At 44.4% G+C, this 22041-nt stretch overlaps 1 protein-coding gene across 1 annotated transcript in view; it reads right to left on the reverse strand.

The window, feature by feature from the left end:
• Positions 1-22041, reverse strand: part of TRPM1 (transient receptor potential cation channel subfamily M member 1) — a 90964-nt gene that overhangs the window by 56645 nt on the left and 12278 nt on the right. Inside the window, exons 5-16 of the mRNA XM_028122814.1 lie at positions 20627-20840; positions 19865-19989; positions 18829-19000; positions 16811-16985; positions 16254-16377; positions 15113-15185; positions 14091-14191; positions 5612-5785; positions 4306-4440; positions 3481-3531; positions 974-1114; positions 61-90 (exon numbers count right to left, since the gene is read on the reverse strand). Of these exons, the coding sequence (XP_027978615.1) occupies positions 61-90; positions 974-1114; positions 3481-3531; positions 4306-4440; positions 5612-5785; positions 14091-14191; positions 15113-15185; positions 16254-16377; positions 16811-16985; positions 18829-19000; positions 19865-19989; positions 20627-20840 (1515 nt within the window). The remainder of the gene's footprint in view (positions 1-60; positions 91-973; positions 1115-3480; positions 3532-4305; positions 4441-5611; positions 5786-14090; positions 14192-15112; positions 15186-16253; positions 16378-16810; positions 16986-18828; positions 19001-19864; positions 19990-20626; positions 20841-22041) is intronic.

A 22041-nucleotide genomic window follows, 5' to 3' on the forward strand; every position in this document is an offset into this window, starting at 1 on the left:
CAAAGAGGACTAAATATATTTGATGACGATAGAAAGCCAGTGAAAACATATCTTACTTACTTCCATTCCTAGAAGTTTAAGAGCTTTAGGCTGCATAATAAAAGAGGAAAAACATTCATTAAATCAGATAACTAATGGTAGTAGCAGTAATGTTAGTAGTACTTTAGCAGTGTTGTTAGTAAGGGACAGAATTCTGGGTTAAAAAGTACTTTGTATCATTAACAATTAAGGGCAATACCCAAGGAAAGGAAATGCTTTAATATGGAAACTGCTTCTGGACAGCCAAAGTCAGTTAAGGAGAAAGATGTGCAGACACATAATCCTTATTCCAGGTAGAACCAGAGGTTCGCCAACAGAAATGCAGACCAGGAGCTTACGGGGCTCTCTGTGGGGGGCGAGAGAGGAGGGCTTCATGGAAGGTCTGACATTTGAGTTGGGCTTGCGGTATGCGTGGAATTTTGATCAGGGGAAAGACATGGCTGGTACAGTAGTGCAATTTGATTTTGGCAGAGGTTTGTGGTCTCCCATGATAGTGTGGGACAGTTCTCAGGCTGTCAGAGAGCCTTGGATGCTGTAATAATGAGCTTGGTGGTGATTCCTCAGGTGGTGGGGAGCACTGTAAGTATTTAAGCAGGGAGTGCACGGTCCCTTGCTTTGGAAGATGAAGGTGACTACAGCAGTAGGATGGATTGGAGAGGGCAAAGACAAAGGAGCCCGGGAGGAAGCCTGTTATAGACAAAGGATAGGAGGCAGAAGTAATTGATGGGCCGAGGGCCTGCCTTGCTAAGAGGGTAAAGGCTCTGGGTGAAACATGGGCAACTCTAGGGACCGTGCAGTCTCACACCTGGATTGCTAGAGGAGGAAGGACAGGTGCACTTGGGGATGGGGTGATGAACTTGGCTTTGAACAGGCTGAGTTATGTTGGAAAGAAAGGCAAGGGACCATAGAACATCACAAGTTCATTTTGTTCTACCCTCTTAGGTCCAAACAAGTTGTTGTAAAGGGTCCGAAAGCTCTTCCGAGTATAATTGCAGCGGTACGCCCCGCCCATGAGGTACTCCAGCACAAGCCCTATGTCGATGAGGCTGATATGGTAATCAGGTGGCAGGTTGCCCTGGAAGAAAAGAAGCCGTGTCTCAGGCCCTGCAAGAATGCATTCCAAGTGTGGTCTTCATCACACACCTTGGCCATAAGTGGCCATTCCTGGCCACCACTTGGGTGTTGATGTATGGAATGGAGCATTAAACACTATTCAGTCCATTACCATATGACTGAGGGTGAAGAGGGGGTAAGCAATACTTGAGAAAATGTTTTAAACTTTCTCGGTGAGAAGAGTTAGAAACCCATGAGACTGCAGGGTAGAGCCCTAGGCTTGTCCGTGGGCTGATTCAAAATGGCCTGCAGTGTGCACGTGTAGATGTAGAGGAGATACGATGCCCCTGGCGTGGGACCTCCCTTGTGAGAGCAGATGAGTTGTGTTGAGAAGGTGCTTTCATAGCTGCTTGCAGGGGAGAAGCCCGCTTCAGGAGCCTGGAGTCCAGATTTCGTGCTAACAGAGGAAGTGACCCACATGACGGGAAGGAGGACTACACGGGAGGCAGTGGGAAGACAGAGTATCCCTGGGGCTGGGAATTTCTTAGAGAAAGCTTCACATGGTGCCCTGTGAATTTCTGGGGACCCCCTCAGATTTCAGTAAGAGCACAAGCCCCACAAAATATCTGGTGTGACTGGGAGTCAGTGACGGGGCAGAGGGTTGCAACAAAATACAACAGAGTATGTTGAGATGAGGTTGGCCAGTCATTCATGTCCCTGGACAGCTGACTTACCCAGGACCAGTCAATTGTAAGGATGTGTGTGTGTGTGTGTGTGTGTGTGTGTGTGTGTGTGTGTGTGTCGCTATGTATTATCGCTTGTTTAATTTCACATGGGTGAAATGATGGCGGGAACCCAGGGTCCATTGCATGGAGATTACATATTCTAAATGTCCTCCCTTTACTTTAGAACTGGCCACATTTACCAAAAACTTCACTCTGGCATTAACGAGTTTGTTCAGCTCCTATAGTGATCCTTCCCCATGTCAGGGATTCCATTTGCAGACACAAGGAGATGCAGTTCTGCCCTCAGGGAGCTCACTGTTCCAGAGGGGGGGCAAAGCCACCAACAGCAAGTTTGGCCCTGAACTCCTGAACTCCTGAGCTCTGGGCGGGTGGAGGGTAAGCAGGGACTTCCTGTAGGAGGCACATCTGAGGTAGCTAGGAGAAGGAGGAGCAGAAACTGCAGGGGACAAAGAGGAAGGGCCCTGCAGACGGGAGCAAGGCATGGCCCACTCCATGAGCCCCAGAGAGTCTGGCATGTGTACCCCATGGTGGGGATGTGATGGGAAAGAGTAGGGGATATTGATGGACCTAGGCCCAGTGGGGTACAATTTTCTTAGAAGATCTTGAATTTCATGAGATTTTGGAGGATTTTAAATCAGGGAGTCCTGTGACTGGAATGGTCATGGGGTGTGGGATTGGAGGTAGAAAGAGGATTCTTAAAGCCATTTAGGTGAGAAATGGTTGGGTCTGAACTTGGGTAGCTGTGGCTTTTGAATGTGTGCTCTTCCTAATCTAAGAAATCTGGGAAATCAGATTCCTAATGGAGGAAGTAAGGGCACTGGTCCCTCTTGGTTCCGGGATCCACTGATAATGCACTGATCCAGTGAGTATCTGTAGAAGCTGAATTCTTGTATTCTTAGAAGTAGACATTTGTGTAAAGGATGGCCAGACTATCTAGGACTCTGGAAACGCTATTCTCTCATTTGAATTATTTTCTCTTGCTCAGAATATGAATACACGTCCCCCACTTTGCAAGCCAGGGACTGCATCCTAGAGAAGTGAATCACTCACACGTTAACTCAATCTAATCCTCTAGCCTGTGGCGACATGACAGAACAGTGAGTGAACGAGATCCTACAAGAACTCAGACTGTAAGTAGTTAGTAGCAGTGGAAAGAGGGGAAAACATCTATCACTCACTAATGAAAGAACAGGAAGAATGACTGCTTCACTCCGCAGAACACACACAGTGACAGGATGCATGTTCCTTCTGGAAACTGGCTCAGTGAAGGAGTGAGCAGCAGATCTTAAAGTAGATACAGAACATGAGGCTCCACGGACAGATGGAGGCTCAGGTCAGCGGTAAGATGACACCTCCCTGGGCTGTTGCCCCAGGCGTTGGAGATGGTGCCAAGGTGCCATAACCAAACAGTCATTCAACACGAGCCTCGCATGTGTGGAATGAACGTGAAATTTTAAAAAGATAAATATATATATATATATATATATATTAGTTTTAAGTAAACTCTTTTATGGAGAGAGGCGTTCATTATTTCTAATGATGCCAATAAGGTGACAACACATTTTTGAAATGTAAAAATGGCTTTATAAAATGTCTTATTGAAAGACGCCATTGGGTAAGAATTACAAAATGGCAGACTGACCTTTTTCACATCCCTCACCAGCAAATGAAGTGTGTTTGGTGGACCCAGCCTCTGAAAGAGAAGCATTCAGCCATATTTAATACGTGTTTCTCTTGAACTCTTGGAGCTAAATCCTACCCTACTCTATAGAATTAATGACTTGTGAGAACTGGAATGTAACCCACTATCAGTATGTTTCTTTTACAAGATAGGACTGGTTGTGGTTAAGAAGTATCAACACGTTCAAAAATATGTTAACTACTTTCTATTGAATTATTTTAAAGAGCATCTTATGGTGTGCAATATTGTGTGAAAACTTCAGCAAGGACCAAGCAACTGCTGAGGACCATTTTCACTATGTGAAATTTTAGAATGGAGACAGGGAATGTAAATTCTCAAAATCACATTGTAATAACATACACCAAGAGGATTTTGCCCGAATACTTGCGTTCTCAGATAGTGGAGCTCTTTGTTGTGAAAGCTTAGTTGTACATTTTTCACTGACGCTGCTTAAAAAGGTGGGGGTCCCAAGGAACTGCTCACTCTGGTAACTTTTCACTCTGCTAATGATTTAGGAAGCTAGATTCCCTCTTTGTATAAGCTAGTCTTCATATACTGCACCTGAGTTCTTACTGCAGCTCTCTGGCGGGGCATGGCATGAACCTAAGGAGTGGCCAGCATGGGTGAGAACAGCCACCTGCCATTAAATGATGGGCCTCCCAGCTGAAACCAGTGTTCCAGTGATTCTGTGCTCATCTAAGGGCATTTATGCAAAATATGCACTGGTGATAAATATAATCAGATGGCTAGCTCCCCCTCTGCCCTCCCTCCTTCTAGAACACTCACTGTATTGTAAAGCTCTTCCAGCCTTGGAATGGTGAGAAAGTGCTGCATGTTCACTCCGTTTTCAATCAGGAGCTTCACGAAGTCTACTCGATCTAAGACTAAAGCATCCAGCATGGCTTGTTCCAGAGCATTCACCTGAATGAAGCAACAAGAGGGAGCTGCTGAGTGGCTTCTCAGAGGGACTCCAGCAAGAGGCAGACTGGAAGCATCTGGGAAAACGCAGTCTGACCCCCCTCCCCCAGACCCTAGAGCATGCTGAACCTGGTTCTCTTTGCTGTTTTCTTGAGTAAATACACCCCATCTCCCCTCTTTTTTCTCCATTTGGCCCCTACCTTTCCTATCAAAGTATCAAAGCTTGATAAAAGGAGAAAAGTAAATCCTTCTCTCCTCTTTAAAACAAATTGAAGAGGATTCAAAATTACAGCCAAAATGGCTGCTCTCCCCAGTTTCAATTTGTTTTAATTAAAATTGAATTTATTTGCTTCTCTTTTGAAATAAAGGTGGGAAAGAAAAACGACATAAGCTGTAGCATTCTTTGCAAAATGCAACGACAATCAGTACTTGAACCTCCAAGCTCTGGACTCCATAAACGATGTATTTTGAGGCGGTGGATTGTAATATTTTACAAGCTATTATCTATTGTGTGTGCCTCTGTCCTTTAAAAATGATGGAACCTGCAGCGCTCAGTGTAATGTGAAGCCTTCTGGAGAGAGCAGCTGGGGAGAGTTTGTCTTCCTGACTGAGGATGACTGCATGGTAGCTGGCTGGAACTTGGGGGCATGCAGCATGCCACCAGGGTTAGTGGCCGTGACAATGCCAGTCACATGTCACCACAGAGGCCCAGCACCTTCCTTGACTGTGTCCTCAGAGCAGCAAGCCAGGAACACCGCGCAGCGTGTGGTTCAGCCTCCTGGCCTAGATGAGTGGTGTTACCTGCACATCGCAGCCGTGGGCTCCTTCTTCTGTTCCCTGAACTGTGTTTGTTTTATAATAATTGTTTTTTTTCCCCATATTTTCAGGCATCAAACATCTACGTGTCTGCCAGGCAGAGCGAGCCCATGTTGGGCACCTCCCTGAGTGGCTTCATTCTCCCACAGAGCAGGAATGTCTGGCGTTTGTGAAACCTACCATTGCCTTTTGAAATACTGACACTATCCCATGAGTGCCCTGCTACTGCCTCCTGGGACTCAGGGCCTGTGCAGGGCTGAAGCCAAGGCAACAGGGACTGCCCCTTTCCCTGGAGAAAGAGGGTGACCCACTTGTGATCGCTGTGGTCCCGGGAAAGGGGAGCAAAGGCTGCACGTACCCAGTTCAGCAGCTCGATCTTCCGGGGGTCGGTTTCTTCCTCCACCTCCTCTTTCACTTTCCCTTTCTTCTTGCCTTTTCCTTTCCCTCTTCCCCCCTTGGTGGTTGCTGTTGGTGGCTTCTTTTCCTTCTCCGTGACCTTTTTATCTGTCGGGGGTGCCAGGCTTCCCAGGGGCTGCAGTCCACAGCAGAGTTGGGAAAAGATGTTAAAGCTGCCCCTTGTCCCAAGACAGGCGCACGGGCCCCCCTCACCTCCGGGTGCACACCCACGTGCACACACACATGCATGCACATATAAGCACACAGGCACCCACGCACAAATATGCACACACGTGCACACACGTACATACATGCGCACGCACACACTCAGCCATTGCGGGGCCTGCCGCCTGCAGGAGGCCCTGATACCATGAACCACTGTTACTTATGGGCTTGATGAAGCACATTTATGTACTTAGAGTGGTTGACATTTTGATTCATGTGTGTTTTTGCTGAGAGGTATGTTCAAAGGCACCAAAGGGAAGTTGCTAATAGAAAGGAGAAAATGACTGTGAAGGGATCTGCGACAATGGGTATATCTGGTAATACCTGAGGATGCCTGTTTGGATAGAACTGTGGCTGAGCTTACTGGTGGGTAAAGAAGTCCTCCTGGGTGTTACTGAGGTGTGTGCAATGTGGTGATAGACTGAACGCATCAAGCTTTAACAATGTGCTCCACTCAGAGAATAGGAGCGAGTGCAGAAGTGGGAGCTGGCCCCTGGGCCTGTCTTCTGGTCACATGGAGAATATACATGTGGTGATGGGGGATCTGGCCCTGGTGCAGACACAGTGACACCAACATTGAAGCAAAGCTGACTCCTCCAGCTGCTGTCATATCTCGCCAGACTTGCTGTGTCCTCTGGCCAAACTCTTCTGATGAACTGCATGCAAATCTCCATCCCCTCCCTTCCCATGCTCTACTCCATGTACTCCATGCTGCTTCTTCCCATCTGTCCATGGCTCTGGCCGTGGCCATGGATGGCTGTTCTGGTGCCACCCCACGAGGGTTTCCCAGTCCTTCTCATGCTGGGCTCTTAGTGCATCTGACTTTGCTGTCTGCATGCTCTGGCTTTCCTATCAGGCCACTGCTTCTTAGCAAAGGCTGTAAATGCTGAGGCTCTTTAGGGCTCTGTTCTCAGCCCCCTTCCTTTCTTCCGTACTCTCCCTCAACAACCTTATCGAGGCCCATACTGCCAGGCCCCACGTATTTGCACATGACCTGCCCTTTCTAGCCTCAGTCCGTGTCTCTTCCTAGAGTTCCTGCTGCCAACTTAGCACCTCCACCTGGATGTCTCCCAGGCTGATCTTTCAGCTCATAATGTCCAAATCCACACTCAAAACCACTCCCTTCAATCTGTTCGTCTTCCAGTGTCCTTTAACTCAGTGAAGTGGCAAGCCAGAGAATTGAGGGTGATTGCTGACATCTCGCTCCCCACACTGCCCTCCTCCATGATTAATCTATCTCGAAGTGCAATTGTGTTTAATGCTAATATTGCTTTATTCTGTCCCATTCTTGACTTCCCTGCCTCTGCTCCAGCCCAAGGTGATGTCTCTCTCCTGAATTACTTCAGTAGCCTATGAACAAGGCTCCTCCCATCTGCCATTGTACCCATCTCATGCATTTCCACATTAAATCCAGAATGATCCTAAAAACGTAAATGAGACCATGTAACTCTCCTGCTTAAAAACCTTAAGTAGGGCAGGGCAGAGATCGTATTGAGGACACCATGCATGTTTGTGCGGTTCCTGGTCAACAAAGAGATGTGGATGAACGTCCTGGCTGATTCGTCATGCAGACAAGATTATTATGATCCTCAGGGAAACTGTGACACAGCATTCAACAAATGGTGCTGGGAAAACTGGACATTCACACATAAAAGAATGAAGCTGGACCCTATCTAACATCCTATATAAAAATTAACCCAAAATGGGTCAAAAATCTAAATGTAAAAGTTAAAACTACAAATCTTTTGGAAGAAAAACTAAGGCAAAGCTTCATGACATTGGATGTGGCAATGACTTCTTGGGTATGGTGCCAAAGGCAGTGAAAGAAAAAACAGGCAAATGAGACTTCATCAAAATTAACAACTTGTGCATTCACAGACAGTATCAACAAAGTAAAGGCAACACACCTAATGAAGAACATATTTGCAAATCATGTATCTGATAAGAGTTTAATATCTAGAATTTATAGAAAAGTCCTAAAACTCAACAACAACAAAACCCAGACTGACTCAAAATCAAGAAAAGAACTTGAATAGACATTTCTTAAAAGAATATCTGCAAATGACCAAGTACATGAAAAGATGCTCAACATCATTAATCATTAAAGAAATGCAAATCAAAACCACAATGAGAGGACCCCTATCAAAAACAAGTGTTGGCAAGAATGTGGCAAAATTGGAATCCTTGTGCACTGTTGGAGGAAATGTAAAATGATGCAGCTGCCATCAAAAAGTTTGGCAGCTCCTCAAGAAAATTAAAAATAGAATAACCATATGATCCAGCAATTCCATTTCTGGGTATATATCCAAAATAATTGAAAACAGGGTCTCAAAGAGGTATTTGTGCACCCATGTTCATAGCAGTGTTATTAAAAATAGCCAAAATGTGGAAGTAACCCAAGTGTCCACTGATGGATGAATGGATAAGAAAATGTGGTCTCTACATACAACAGAATATGATTAAACCTTGGAAAGGAACAAAATCCTAATACATACCAGAACAGAAATGAACCTTGAATATACTAAGCTAAGTGAAATAAGTCAGTCACAAAAGGATAAATACTGTATAATTTCACTTGTATGAGGTATTTAAAGTGGTCAAATTCATAGTGACAGAAAGTAGAATGGGGTGCCAGGGGCTGGGGGAAGTAGGAAATGGGGAGTTATTGTTTCACAAGTATAGAATTTTAGTTTTACAAGATGAAGAATCTGTGGCTGGATGGTGATGTTTGTACCACAATGGGCATGTATTTAATGTCACTGAACTGTACTCTTCAAAATGTTTAAGATGCTAAACTTTATTTAAATGTCTTTTACCACAATAGGGGCTCCTGGGTGGCTCAGTCGTTAAGCGTCTGCCTTTGGCTCAGGTCACGATCCCAGGGTCCTGGGATCGAGCCCCGCATCGGGCTCCTTGCTCAGTGAGCCTGCTTCTCCCTCTCCCTCCCCTTGCTGCTCCCCCTACTTGTGCTCTCTTTCAAATAAATAAATAAAATCTTTATTTATTTATTTATTTATTTATTTATTTATTTTTAATGTGTTCTTTTTTAAAAAAATTTTATTATATTATGTTAGTCACCATACAATACATCATTAGTTTTTGATGTGGCGATCCATGATCCATTGTTTTCGTATAACACCCAGTGCTCCATGCAGTACATGCCCTCCTTAATACCCATCACCGGGCTAACCCATCCCCCCCCCCCAAAACCCTCAGTTTGTTTCTCAGAGCCCATAGTGTCTCATGGTTCGTCTCTCCCTCTGATTTCCCTCCCTTCATTTTTCCCTTCCTTCTCCAACGTCCTCCATGCTATTCCTTATGTTCCACAAGTAAGTGAAACCATATGACAGTTGACTTTCTCTGCTTGACTTATTTCACTTAGCATCATCTCCTCCAGTCCCATCCATGTTGATGTAAAAGTTGGGTATTCATCCTTTCTGATGGCTGAGTGATATTCCATTGGAATATATGGATATATATGGACCACATCTTCTTTATCCATTCGTCTGTAGAAGGGCATCTTGGCTCCTTCCAGTTTGGCTATTGTGGACATTGCTGCTATGGACACTGGGGTGCATATGGCCCTTCTTTTCACTACATCTGTGCCTTTGGGGGAAATACCCAGTAGTGCAATTGCAAAATAAAATCTTTAAAAAAAATAAATAAGTGTATTTGACCACAATAAGCAGATGGGTGGAAAAAAAAAGGAAAAACAGGATGATACAGCAGTTGAGGTAACAAAGGGTGAAAGACTGGAAAGAAGAGCAAAAATTGCCAGCCATCCTATTGTGAAGAGCTTCAAGCATCCCTATGAGAGTTCATGTGGGGAGAAACTGAGGTCAACAACCAGCATCAGCTTGACAACTATTTCGTGAGCCATCCTGAAGAGGATCTTCCAGCCCCAGGCAAACCTTCAAATGATGGCAGCCCAAGCCTATTGCTTAATTACAATCCCGTGAGAGCCCCTGAGCCTGAACTATCCAGCTGAGCCATTCCCAAATTCCTGACCCATGGACAATGTGTGAGATAATATTTATTGTTGCTCAAAAAAGAAAAGTCCTTAAGTTGTTCCCCAGGCTCTTGGCCCCAGCCTCTGTCCTATACCTGGTCTGCAGCACTCTGTAATGCACTGCTCCTGGTTGACTTGCAGCCTCCTCCCGAGTCAGCCCCTGCTCACTCTGCATTTCAGCCACACTGGCCTTTTTTCTCTCTTCAATAAATTATTTGAAAATGTCCAGTTCTTTCTTGCCTCAGGCCCTTTACATTCTCTTTGCTCTGTATGGAAGGGGCTCACCCCTCAGTCTTCACCAGCCAGCATCTAGGCACCTGTTAGGTCTCAGTGTTCTACTTTTCCAGCAAGGTCCTGCCTGGTGTCTCAATAAAAAAGTAGCCCTCCCATCCCCCACATTCTGTCTCATGGAAATGTGCATTTTTCCTTCTTAGCAATTACTATAATTTATAATCCAGTATTTCTTCATTTGATTATCTGTTTCTTGTCTGCCTCCCTTTTCTTGCCCTCCCTCCCACACCATGTCCTTACCAACACCACACAGAGAGTTCTGTAAGGGCTGTGGCAGGTCTGTTTTATTCATCCCTGTGTCCCCAGAACCTAGCACAGTGGCCTGGCACACAAGAAGTTGTTGACCAAAATTTGTTAAGTAAATGAATGAGTAAAAACGTGGATTTTTTAAAAAAGTTTGGTTTGGTTCAAGAAAGCCAAAGAAGAGATTAGTTCTACCATTTGTTGCTGCTGGGTGAATGAGAAGAGCAGAATCCCTCCTCTTCTCTTTTAACTTCTATCTTTGCCATTGGAGAGAATTAAAGATGGAGTAGATGTGGTCAGGCATCGTGAGAGAATTCCTAGATGCTCAAACAAGCTCACCCATTCTTCCTTCAAGCGTTATACCTTAGGATTCTAAGAGCATCGTTGGTAATCTTAGAGGGATAGCTTTTAGCCTGGGCCAGTAGAATTCTTTATTTGGAGGAGGGGCTTCAGGCGCTGCCTGGGGGGAGGTGGCCAACTGGGTGGGTTCTTATCTACTATGTATGTTGCTGCTCTACTCAATATGCCACTTGTAGAAAGGGCTCTTCTTACTAAAATACCTTGAAAACAGCCATTCTGGAGGAATCACAAATAATAAGAGAGGTGTGACAGGCTGAAGAGAGGGTAGATAAGGTCTTGTAACATTTGAGTAGGCTGGGAGGAAAGTGAGATAGTAAGTATATTGAGTGACATAATTTCAATTTTAAATATTTTGATAGGTTGACAAGATGGACTGAATCTAGCAAGTTGAGATGTAGCAAGGAATGATGTCTTCCACTTGGGTCCACCTGGGCCCAAGAACAGCTAACCTCAGAACTGCAAGGTGTGGTTTATCAGGTGTGAGCATGATACAACTCTTGGGAATTTCTGCAGGTGGAAACTTAGTACAAGTGAATGATTATATATTGCTGGATTACTAGAAGTGTAGCTCCAGCACAAGGCAAGTGGCAGTCATACTGTGGGATGCACAAGGTGTTAATTTGTGGGCATTACTCTTTTAAAAGGATATGGGATGGCATGGACCATGTCTGGAGAGAGGAAATTCCTCTTTGCAGCCTCAAATACAGGTTAAACAATCACTTGCTGGGGATGTTGTTCATAATATTCCTTTATTATCCTTTTAATGTCCATGGGGTCTGTATTAATGTTCCCTCTTTCATTTCTGATATTAGTATTCTCAGTTAGCCTGGCTAGAGGCTTATTAATTTTATTGATCTTTTCAAATAACTAGATCTGGTTTTGTTGATTTTCTCTATTGATTTCATGTTTTCAATGTTATTGATTTGTGCTTTAATTTTTATTCTAATATATGCATTCAATGTTAGAAATTTCCCTCTAAGCAGTGCTTTTGCTGCTTCCCACAAATTTTGGTAAGTTGTATTTTCATTTTCATTTAGCTGAAAATATTTTAAAATTTCTCCTGAGACTTCTTCTCTGATCTATATGCTATTTAGAAGTATGATGAGCAACCTTGGGAAAATATGTTTAACCTCTTGGGAGCATCAATTTTTTTCCAAACTATAAAATAAGGACAATCAGATCTATTTCAGAGTTGTGAAGGCTGTAATGCTTATGGATGTGAACACAGGGGGTAAAGAACAGTGTAGGATCTAAACATCAGGCATTATTATCAATTTCTACTTTGAATTTAAGATTCTAGTTCATGTGTTTTACCAAGGGCAAGCCCTTGCCTACAGATGGAAGCCAATTAAATAGTTCTCATCTTGAAAATTAAGCAGACATTTCTTTCTGTTTCAAAAATCTCAGTGAGGCTGGCTAAGGCTCTACAAGACTTTTGTCTTTAAAATTGGCAGTGGTCTAGAGATCCCCACACCCCACACCCCAAACCTTGCTCTTGGATGCTCAGACTGAGTTTGGCCTATTCTCTTTAAAAAATTGCTAGTCCAAGTTTTTGAGACTCAATATAAATAAATTACCTTGTTATAGGTACATATCAAAATTCTCCCTCTCTCTCTGCTGTTGTTATGTTTTTAACAAAACCCTTCAACTAAGAGTTTTGTTGGGACAGTTTTGACTTTTGTACTTAACAAAAAATCTAGATAGAAGAATATTGACTAGTAAAATATAACAAATCAGACCTAAGATTGCTTTGTCATGTAGTAATTATCAAGTCCTCCCTACCATGAGTTCTCTTATATCAAGAATTCTAGAAAAACTATAGATTTACAGCCACATAGTTAATCGAGTGTTCCAACCATTAAAGGAAGATTTTTGAGACCATACACTGCATTGTGGGGAGACAGAAGGATTTTGGTTCCAGGTTGCAGTCTTGATCACGTCTCCTGCTTGCACTCTCTCCCCATGGAAATGACTGCAGAAGAGAGAAAATGAGAGAGAAAAATATATTTCAAGAAGAGGCAGACAAGAGCTATTAACAAATTTCTGGAAATACTGATGGGCAGTTAAAACCATGGAGAGGAGGCTGAAGCCCAGAATGGTAACGTGGAGGTAGCAGTAGAGGTGGGACCAGATTTTTTAAAGAATGAGAGTTAGTGATGGGTGGAAAGCATGGTGATTAGTGGAAGGACTGTCTACAGAGCCGGAGACCACTCATCCCCTCTTGTGTGCCAGGCCACCAGCCCAGTGGGCAGGTCCAGAATAACTGCATTCCTGGGCTTCATCCCCGGGCAGAAACTCAAGAATAGCTGCTAAAGAATTGGAAGGACCTGCTTAGAGGGGCCCAGAGCTTCACTAGTCTGTTCCAATCTGCACAGGGCAAAGTAAAGCTGTTCAGTGACAAAGTAGGCTTCCTACACTAATTAGTCTCATCCCTCACTCTGAAATGGGGATGGACAGGCCAGGGTCTGCAACAGAAAAAGACAAAATGAACTTCATGGGAGCAGCTGACCAGGGAGAAAAATAGAGATAATTTAGGAAACAGAAGAGGACTTACAAAAATCCAATTTGTATCCTCAGGTATTGCATTCATGAGATGAAAATAGGCTGGCATGAGAATGGAACCATCAGGAAGTAAGAAAGCCTAGAGCTGTTTACCACATATGCTTATTCTGCACACATCCCCCCACCACCCCCACATATACAACCATATCACACACACGAACATCCTCTCACACATTACACATATCACACACACAGATACCACAGATATATACCACACACACACTAAACCATACGTGCACATCACCCTACACACCACACCACACCCACATAACACACACCTGCATAACATACACCCACATACATGCTACACACAGACACATACACCCCACACCCAAAAGACCACACACACACAAACACACACAGAGGATTCTCTAGGCCTCCAGGTTACCATGGAACTGAATTAAAAAAAAAATGCTGTCAATGCAATCACTGTATTTAATTTTAATGGGCTATTTTCTTTCTTCTTTTTCTTGAAAAGGGTAAGCCCTACTTTTCACCAGCAAAGATAAAATATTTACTGTTTATTTCTTCAAGAGCACTGATTTGAATCTGTAACTACTGCTAGTAGCTCTTCTTGCTGGTTCTTTGAAGTTAAACAGCAACAGCTCCTAATGATCCTAATGATTATACATGGGATCATCAGAAACCCCAGATAATTTCCTAAGATCTGTGTCACGAGGGAGAACATACTAATATATCATCTGTACAAGGTCATGGTAAATGGTATGAAATGAAAAACACTTATTTTCACCGGCCAGTGGGGCCCAAAGACAAAGATCTGGCTTCGTGCTATGTCGACGCGGTTCCAAGCCAGTGCCAAGCTCAGCTGGTCTGGGGCCGATGCATTTGTTCCTGAAAAGGCAAGAAATGAGGCTGTTCTCACTCCAGGCCTGGACCGCCCTGGTTTGGCAGCTGCTGGGTGGTGAGCACGGGCTTCCCTGGGTTGGCTCACATCAGCCTGGAACCAAGCACTCCTGTCTTTTCTCTTGCCCCTCAGTGACTACTCAGGCCCCAAAGCTAAGAACTCCATATTCTCAAAGAGTTGCCTGGGATGAGGTTGGGGGCAACCTCTTTCCACGCCTACTTGGCCCGGTCTCCCTGGAAGGGACAGAGGAGGTATCCGGTGACTCCAGGACCCTCATCTGCAAGAGGACAGGAGCCCTGGGAATGCCCTGGCATCTGCCAGGCCAGGGCAAGAGGTGCTGCCCCTCCAAGCCAAAGGTGAGTGCAGGCCAAGAGCAAGAGCCCCCAGCGGCAGGGAGACCAGCACAGGACTACCAGGCCGCTGGCCTGATGGTGACATTCTCCTCTCTCCTCCCATCTCCCTTACTGTCCCAGAATAGCCAAGAGGCGTGGAGGGAATGTGTCCTAGAGCGACCCCATGAGTGGCTAGGTCGCAGCCTGTCATTAGGAGTGGGACGGGGAAATTGAACACAACCCTGTGGGATGCAGTGATAACAAATGAAAAATGGTTCATGGTCACCTCTATGAGGAAACCCTTAATGATAGACAAATAGAAACTGGTCTGCCTTCAGCCATCAGGGGCCACTGGCACCCACAGAAAACACGCCTTCCCGGGAAACCCATCATGAACTTTGTCATTCTCCATGGCATTATACTGAGATAACTCTAGGCAGCCTGGCAGGCTGGGGGTTCTATCACCAATAGACACAGTTCCTGGCAGAAGAGGGAGTGGGGTTTCCTGGCCATGAGCCAAGCCTCAGGCTAGGCCAGCACCAAGAGGCCAGCGGTCGCTGTTTCCTGAGAGCTCACCTTTCAACAGGGCTGTTAAAATTGCCATCTCGATATCTTGTTGACCCTCGGCACCCATCCTAAACACGGTGACCTGAAAACGGGTTAATCATGAAAAGACTAGGTAAAGCCAAGTTGAAAATGAAAGGGAGAACTGGGGTGTTTTTTTTAAAAAAGGACCATAGAGGGGTGCCTGGGTGGCTCAGTCGTTGAGCATCTGCCTTTGGCTCAGGTCATGATCCCAGAGTCCTGGGATCAAGCCCCGCGTCGGGCTCCCTGCTCGGCAGGAAGTCTGCTTGTCCCTCTCCTACTCCCCTTGCTTGTGTTCCCTCTCTCACTGTGTATCTCTCTGTCAAATAAATAAATAAAATCTTAAAAAAAAAAAAAAAGGACCATAGAGCCTGACATGTGATGCAATGATTCTGAGAATGCAACAATCTTAAACCAGGTGCTTTTCATTTCCACGAGGGACAGCATTGCCCATCCAGGCTCTGAGTCCTTGCCTGGATCCCTATTTTATTATTTTACCCAATCTGTTTCAGCAACCTCGAGAGGAAAGAGCCCATTCAGGATGTATGTACTCCAATATCTAAACTGCTCTCAGAGATGACACAATCATTTCTACTCAGAAACATGCTACATTCGTAGGAAATTTGTAGATGTAGAATTTTGAAGGGGCTGCCTTATGTGTCTATTCTCCTACCAGCAGAATTAGGGAGGGCAAGGAGTGGGAAATAACTATTGTATTTGGAAAGTGAAGGGACAGAATTTTGTAAGCACACCTAAAAGTGTGTGCCTGTCACCCCTCAAGCCTTTACATATGATTAATGTCATAAACCTCAGAACTGGTGTGATGTGGCATGGTGTCACCTGACGTTTGCTAAGATCTGAAAGCACCCAGGGTGGGGGTGTGTGTGTGTGTGTGTGTGTGGGTGTGGGTGTGGGTGTGGGTGTGGGTGTGGGTGTGTCCCTCCTCTGCGCATGCGTATTCTGCTTCCATCACGTGGGCAAAACGGCCAGCTTGGTAGGGGTTTGTAAACTGCCCCTTGGCAAAGCCTGAACTAAAATATGAACAAGTCCATCATGCACACATGGGTAGAATTAGCAAGGAAACATAATTCTCTCTGTGGAGCTGGTTTGGAAATAAACTCAAGACACTTACGAGTTCTTTCTTTTTCATGCACTCCATTATAATTGCAAACAGCTGATGAGATTGGGTCTTGTTGTAATTAAATGTTTTCTGAATGGTGACTAGAAGCTGATCCTTGAGGGATTCATTTATTACCCTGTTCAAAGGAAACGCGAAAGGGAAGAAAAAAGCACGAGTTAAATCTGCACAGGAATAAATCAGACAGCTCTATGTCCATCTGGTGTCTTTGACTTGAAACTTTACCATTGGAGGGAATCCCAAGGTAGTAGACAAAAAGGGACCGCAGTCAAAAACTGCATTCACACGTGTCCTAAATTCCAGGCTTGTTGAAAACCTTATAAGGGAAAATGCAGTTGGAGAGTGTATTCCCCCTAGAGAAAGAATTCCGTAAGAAACATCATGCTCTTGACAGCTCCCTCACATGCTGACCTCAGAAAATGGGAGAGCTCTAGTAAATCTTCATTATTTAGCATTTTTGGAATGGCTAAATGTATCACTTAAAGTTTTCTTCTTGGCCTGACAAGAAGGCAGTTAAAAACCCACCCTCTGTAGCACATCAGAAATCCTACCCTCCTTCTTCACAGTACTTGTGTGCAAAAGACAGAATGTCCGAGGCTCGTCCACTGCCATCACAAACCACCACGGGGACCGGAGGGTCTTCTCGGAGATATTCCAAGACAATGGAAACCACGTTAGGGCCTCCTTCCACCACCAGGCCCACGAGGGGCACACCCTGCCCCAGTCCTGCAACAGAAAACACATTCATTGTAGAGACCAATGTCACAGCACACATCACCTGGGAGGGCAAACTCGGGCCACCATCATCAGCCCGTCAGTGACTAACATGTTCCCCGAGTCCTCCCTCTGTCTCCGTCAGATAATAGGACTCTTCAAGAACCTGGGAGGAACAGGCTAACTTCGGGAGGCAGAACCCACAGGGTGAACTCTGAGAAGCAGGAGGTAGCTGGAAGACTCCAAGAACCGGAGATTCTGGAGAGGGAAGACAGTGGGAGTGGAGGAACCACCGAGACACATTTGTCTACTTAACAATTTTACTCCAGACTGGGCAGGACAAGGTTCTATGCTGAGCATGTTTCACCCAGGGTCCCTTGGTTGTGATGGGAGTTACCTGACAAGCATTTTAATGAATAGCAAGTAGGAGAAATGTCTTTTGTCTCATAGTTCGGAAGGCCTTCAGATAAAATCTGCTAGCATAGGAAGAGGAAATCTAAACATTTCAAGAGGCTGAATTCAGAGTTCCTGGTTTGCTTCCATGATACATTTCTATAGTCAGGAAGTCTTAAATTTTTTTTTGAACACCTTTGTCTTCTACCACCAGGATAATCTCAGTTAAGTTCATTTCAGCGAATATGCACTGAGGGTCTGCCTTGTGCCAGGCCCTGGCCGACAGATACCGGAAAAATGGATCAAGATGATGTGGACCCTGCCTTTGAGATTCCCAACCCAATCAAGGCTTGCCATTCTAGATCCTCAGGAATAGGGTAGCCAAATCACTTTATTTTCTAGAAACAGGGTAAAATTGGTTCTTCTTGGTTTAGGCTGGACTCCCCGAAGCTCCAAGCTGTGAGAGGTGACGACTGAGCACCCCTTTGCTGTCCCTGCCCCACTCAGAGCCCTAGGCAAAGGATGACAAAGGGAAGCCCACAAGTCACATGGCCAGATGAAGTTGGGTAATGTGAAAACTTACAAGTCCAAAACAATGAAAAATGTGAGAACAAAAAAGTCAGTCATCAAACAGTTTATCAATCGAGATTTGAATCTTGGAAATCCACGGTCCCCTTAGCAGGCAAGTGTTCTAACCGCTATAGGCCCCTCATTAACCTTGACAATGACCATCTCCAGGGCTTAGACTGGCTTTCACAAAAATCTTATCAGTAATGGTAAAAACAAAATACTCTTTAAAATCTTTTCATAATATTTTGGCAATAAGAACCGCTGGAGTATGAACGTGTTCCAAGAGATGACACCAGTTATTTTCATTCTAACTGGTATTGTTTCATCTGGTTGCGGTTTGTTCCTTTCTCTTGAGCTTGACCTTACCATCCTGCCGTGGGCAGCAGCTCCACTGCAGGGCTGTACCATCTGGACCAGCACAGGTGGAGCCCTGAGGAGCAGATGGTTCCTGCAACCTGTCTACAGGTTTCCCCACCCAGCCCACCTTAGTCTACAGAACTATCTAATGTAACAATCACACTAACACTTAAGTTGATGGAAGGAATCCTACTATGTCTTTGAGTGAGAAGTTTTCTTCCTGTTCAGACATTACAAAAATAACTACGGTAATTATACTGGGCAACATGGTGGGCAATGCCATCACCATGGCAACTGCTGCAGGGCTGTTTCTTGCACCGTCCCTCCCTGTGAACCTGGGGCAGAGCATCACCATACAGCTCAGGGATTGTGATTTGACAGGTGGCCAGGGTGAAGGGGCTAGACAAGTCTGTTGATCTGTTGATCTGATAAGAATCAAGGTGAAAGCTCTCAACACCCTTGGGAAATTTCCTTTTAGCCCGGGTTTCATGGCAGCAGTGGCAGGCCAGCGCCCATGGCCTTTGCTGGAACTTACTTGTGTTAATCTTCTGCAGAGAGATGTGCTTTTCCAGCTGCCTCCGCAGCTTCACCTCGGCACCATATTTGCCCAGGGTACCGTTGTCAGCCAGGATGAAGTGAGTGTGCGAGTTGTTGAGCAATGAGAGTTTGCTCAGGGGATTGGACATGGTCTGGTACACTCTCGTTACCTGACAAAATGCACAACAGAAATCCGAGCTGCAGAACTCAGACGTGAAGACCCACAAGGGAAGCAGGAAGAACACATATGTATACATATGTGTCTAATCATGCACTTAAACTGACTTCCACTTCCCTGCCCTCTCTATTGAAGAATTTCTTTTTGTAAATTTCTATATTACATTAGAAAAAAATAAGTTATTTTAGATAACGACAACACAACATTTTAGATAGTGATGGCCCAGCACTTGCATTCCTGGGCATTTACTGCAGAGAAATGAAAACTGACAGTAACACAAAATCCTGTACATGGATGTCTGTGGTAGCTTCATTTGTAATAGACAAACTGGAAACAACTCAGATGCACTTGAACAGTTATGTGGCTAAACAAACTGTGGTACATCCATACCATGGAATACCACTCAGCAATAAAAAGGAATGAACTACTGATACACATGACAACCTGGCTGGATCTCTAGGAATGTGGAATAAAAAAAAAATCCTCAAGGTTACGAGTACATGATCCCATTTATAGAACATTCTTGGAATAATAAAATTATAGAGATAAGGGGCAGATTGGTGGCAGCCAGGGGTTAAGGAGGTAATAGGGGTGGGAATGAATTAGGTATGGATATTAAAGGGCAACATGAGTGATCCTAGTGGTGATGGAAATGTTCTGCATCTTGACTCTATCAATGTCAATATCCTGCCTGTGATACTGTACCATAGTTTTGCAAGATGTTACCATTAGGGAAGTGGGGGAAGGGCATATGGGACCTCTATTATTTCTTACAACTGCAGGGGAATCCACAATTATCTGAAAATAAAGACTTTGATTTTAAAAAATTGTCAATATCTGGGGAGAAAACACTTACATCCTTTCCAACCAGGTCTTCCTTATTTTCCACGATGCCCCATGGAGCAATTCCTATAGCACAAACCCGGCCTCTGGACTTGGAGGAGTGGTCTTTTAAGGCATCCCCTACGTGGCTGATAACACCTGTAAGCAGCCATGAATCATATTTTTAGGCCCATTACCTCCTATCATATCTTTATTTATGAACTTTAGGGACCCTTCTCTGAGCCACTCCATTCCCTGTGGAATAGGGATGAAGCATAATGATCTTCATTATTAAAAGAAAGTACATCGAAAGTCTGAGTTTATAATAACTAGTCATTCTGCATTAGCTCTTAGAAAAGGGAAACCAGAAACCAAAAACCAAAGCAATGGTGCATGGAATTCCTTTACAAATTTCTGAGATCTAAAGATGGAAGTAAGTGGGGTTCCTCGGCAATTCTTGGCTGCATTTAGCTAAAGTTGGGAGTCAGACTGCCTGGCATGTCCCTAACCTCTCCCTGCCTCAGTTTCCTCTTCCATAGGACAATGGAAAGGATTGTCAAGGGCCTCAGGGCTCAGTTTAAGGAATGGCACATCATGGGTGCCAGAAAGGTTGTCCATTATCACAATCATATCAAAATAACAAACGAGCTACTGGATAAAGATTTCACTTCTGTCATAAATATTGTTAGGTTGCAATACGTTTTATTTTTTGATCTTAATTATTTAAGAGCTCTATGGGAACCCCCATGACTTCTGGGTTTGTATGTTTATTGCAAGGGAATGAGGCTGCTCTTACCAGTACTGACGCCCCCAGTGAAGATCCAGGCTCCAGTGGTCATGGCAGCCTTGATCAGACCTTTCCCAAAGACCTGTTTCAGCTTGGGTTGCATCTCAAAGTTCTGGAGGCCTCCGTGCACAGATATTAAGAGCTTGGGAAGTTCCAGTTGCCAGTCTTTCACCATAAGATGCAGCAGTGAATCTGGCTTAGTGTCATAGGATACTCTGATATACTGCAAAAGAGTATGTGACACTCAGCCACATGCTTGATTTTCCTCTCAGATCACAGGGAAACGGGGCTACTGCTCTTGTCCAAACAAAAGCTGTCTTGGCTTTCTGTTCCTCTGTGTGAGTCTGTGGCCAAGTGAGGGAAGGGAACTTTGGAAGAGTTGCCAGATTTAGCAAATAAAAATATAGGACACTCAGTTAAATTTGAATTTCATGTGAACATTGAAAACTGTTTTATTGTTAAGTATGACTTAATGCCTTATTTGGGACATACTTATACTAAAAAGTTATGTTCATCTGAAATTCAAATATAACTGGGTGTGCTGTGTTTTACCTGGCAACCCTTAATCTTCAAAAAATCAGTTCTAAATTTGGCTCAGCTAGAACCATGGCTCCAGAGGTTGGACAGAGAAATGCTGAGGGAGTGGTCCACTGGCCACACTGAGTGGGTGCTGAAAAAGGGGATCCTGGGCCAACCTCTGGACTTGACCTTCCCCCCCAAGGTGAAGAAGAGGCTAATGGTCAGATATCTGCTTTGGCCCCTATGAACTACTTCTTTGTGTCCATGCTGATATGTAAGGTGCCATTCCAGAAGTCCCTGTGTTGTGCTATTTGGAATACAAATGAATTTTATTTGCACAATGATGTTGGGCCAGTGGAATAAAATGAAATTGCAAAAATGATCTGACTGGGCATGTGGGAGTATTATTCAGAATTAGCTGAAAGGAATCACAGTGTTAATGCCTCCCCTCTCTGGCAGGGCTCATCAGAAAGGCAGAGGGCACTCCCTGTTTACACGCAAATGTGAAAGACCTTAGTCTTCTTGGGCCAGCTGAATGCAGGCCCAGGGAGGCTGTGGATGGACTTCAGAGGAAACTATTTCCAGCCACTCCTAACCCATTTAAGGGGGGTAGGGGCTTGAAGGTCCAGTCATAAAAAAGAAAACCAAACCCCAAACAACCCCAAAAAACAAATAGCGTAATTTCTCACTCATCACTGGAGATGGAGTGATGAGTATGGTTGCAGACTTGGGCCGGAGCATGATTTGTGGATTCACAATTCTGGTATGAATTTAGTGACACTACATGTTTTTTTGTTTGTTTGTTTTATTTTGTTTTTTTTTTTTATAATAGTGCTCAGTTTCCAAATCTCATGACTAAAAAGTTGAATGTGCAGATATATTTCTTGCCTTTGCAATGAAATATC

Source organism: Eumetopias jubatus, unplaced genomic scaffold, assembly GCF_037043125.1.
Source record: "Eumetopias jubatus isolate StellerSeaLion01/CBP00866 unplaced genomic scaffold, mEumJub1_p1.0 scaffold_7, whole genome shotgun sequence".
NCBI classification, from domain to species: domain Eukaryota; kingdom Metazoa; phylum Chordata; class Mammalia; order Carnivora; family Otariidae; genus Eumetopias; species Eumetopias jubatus.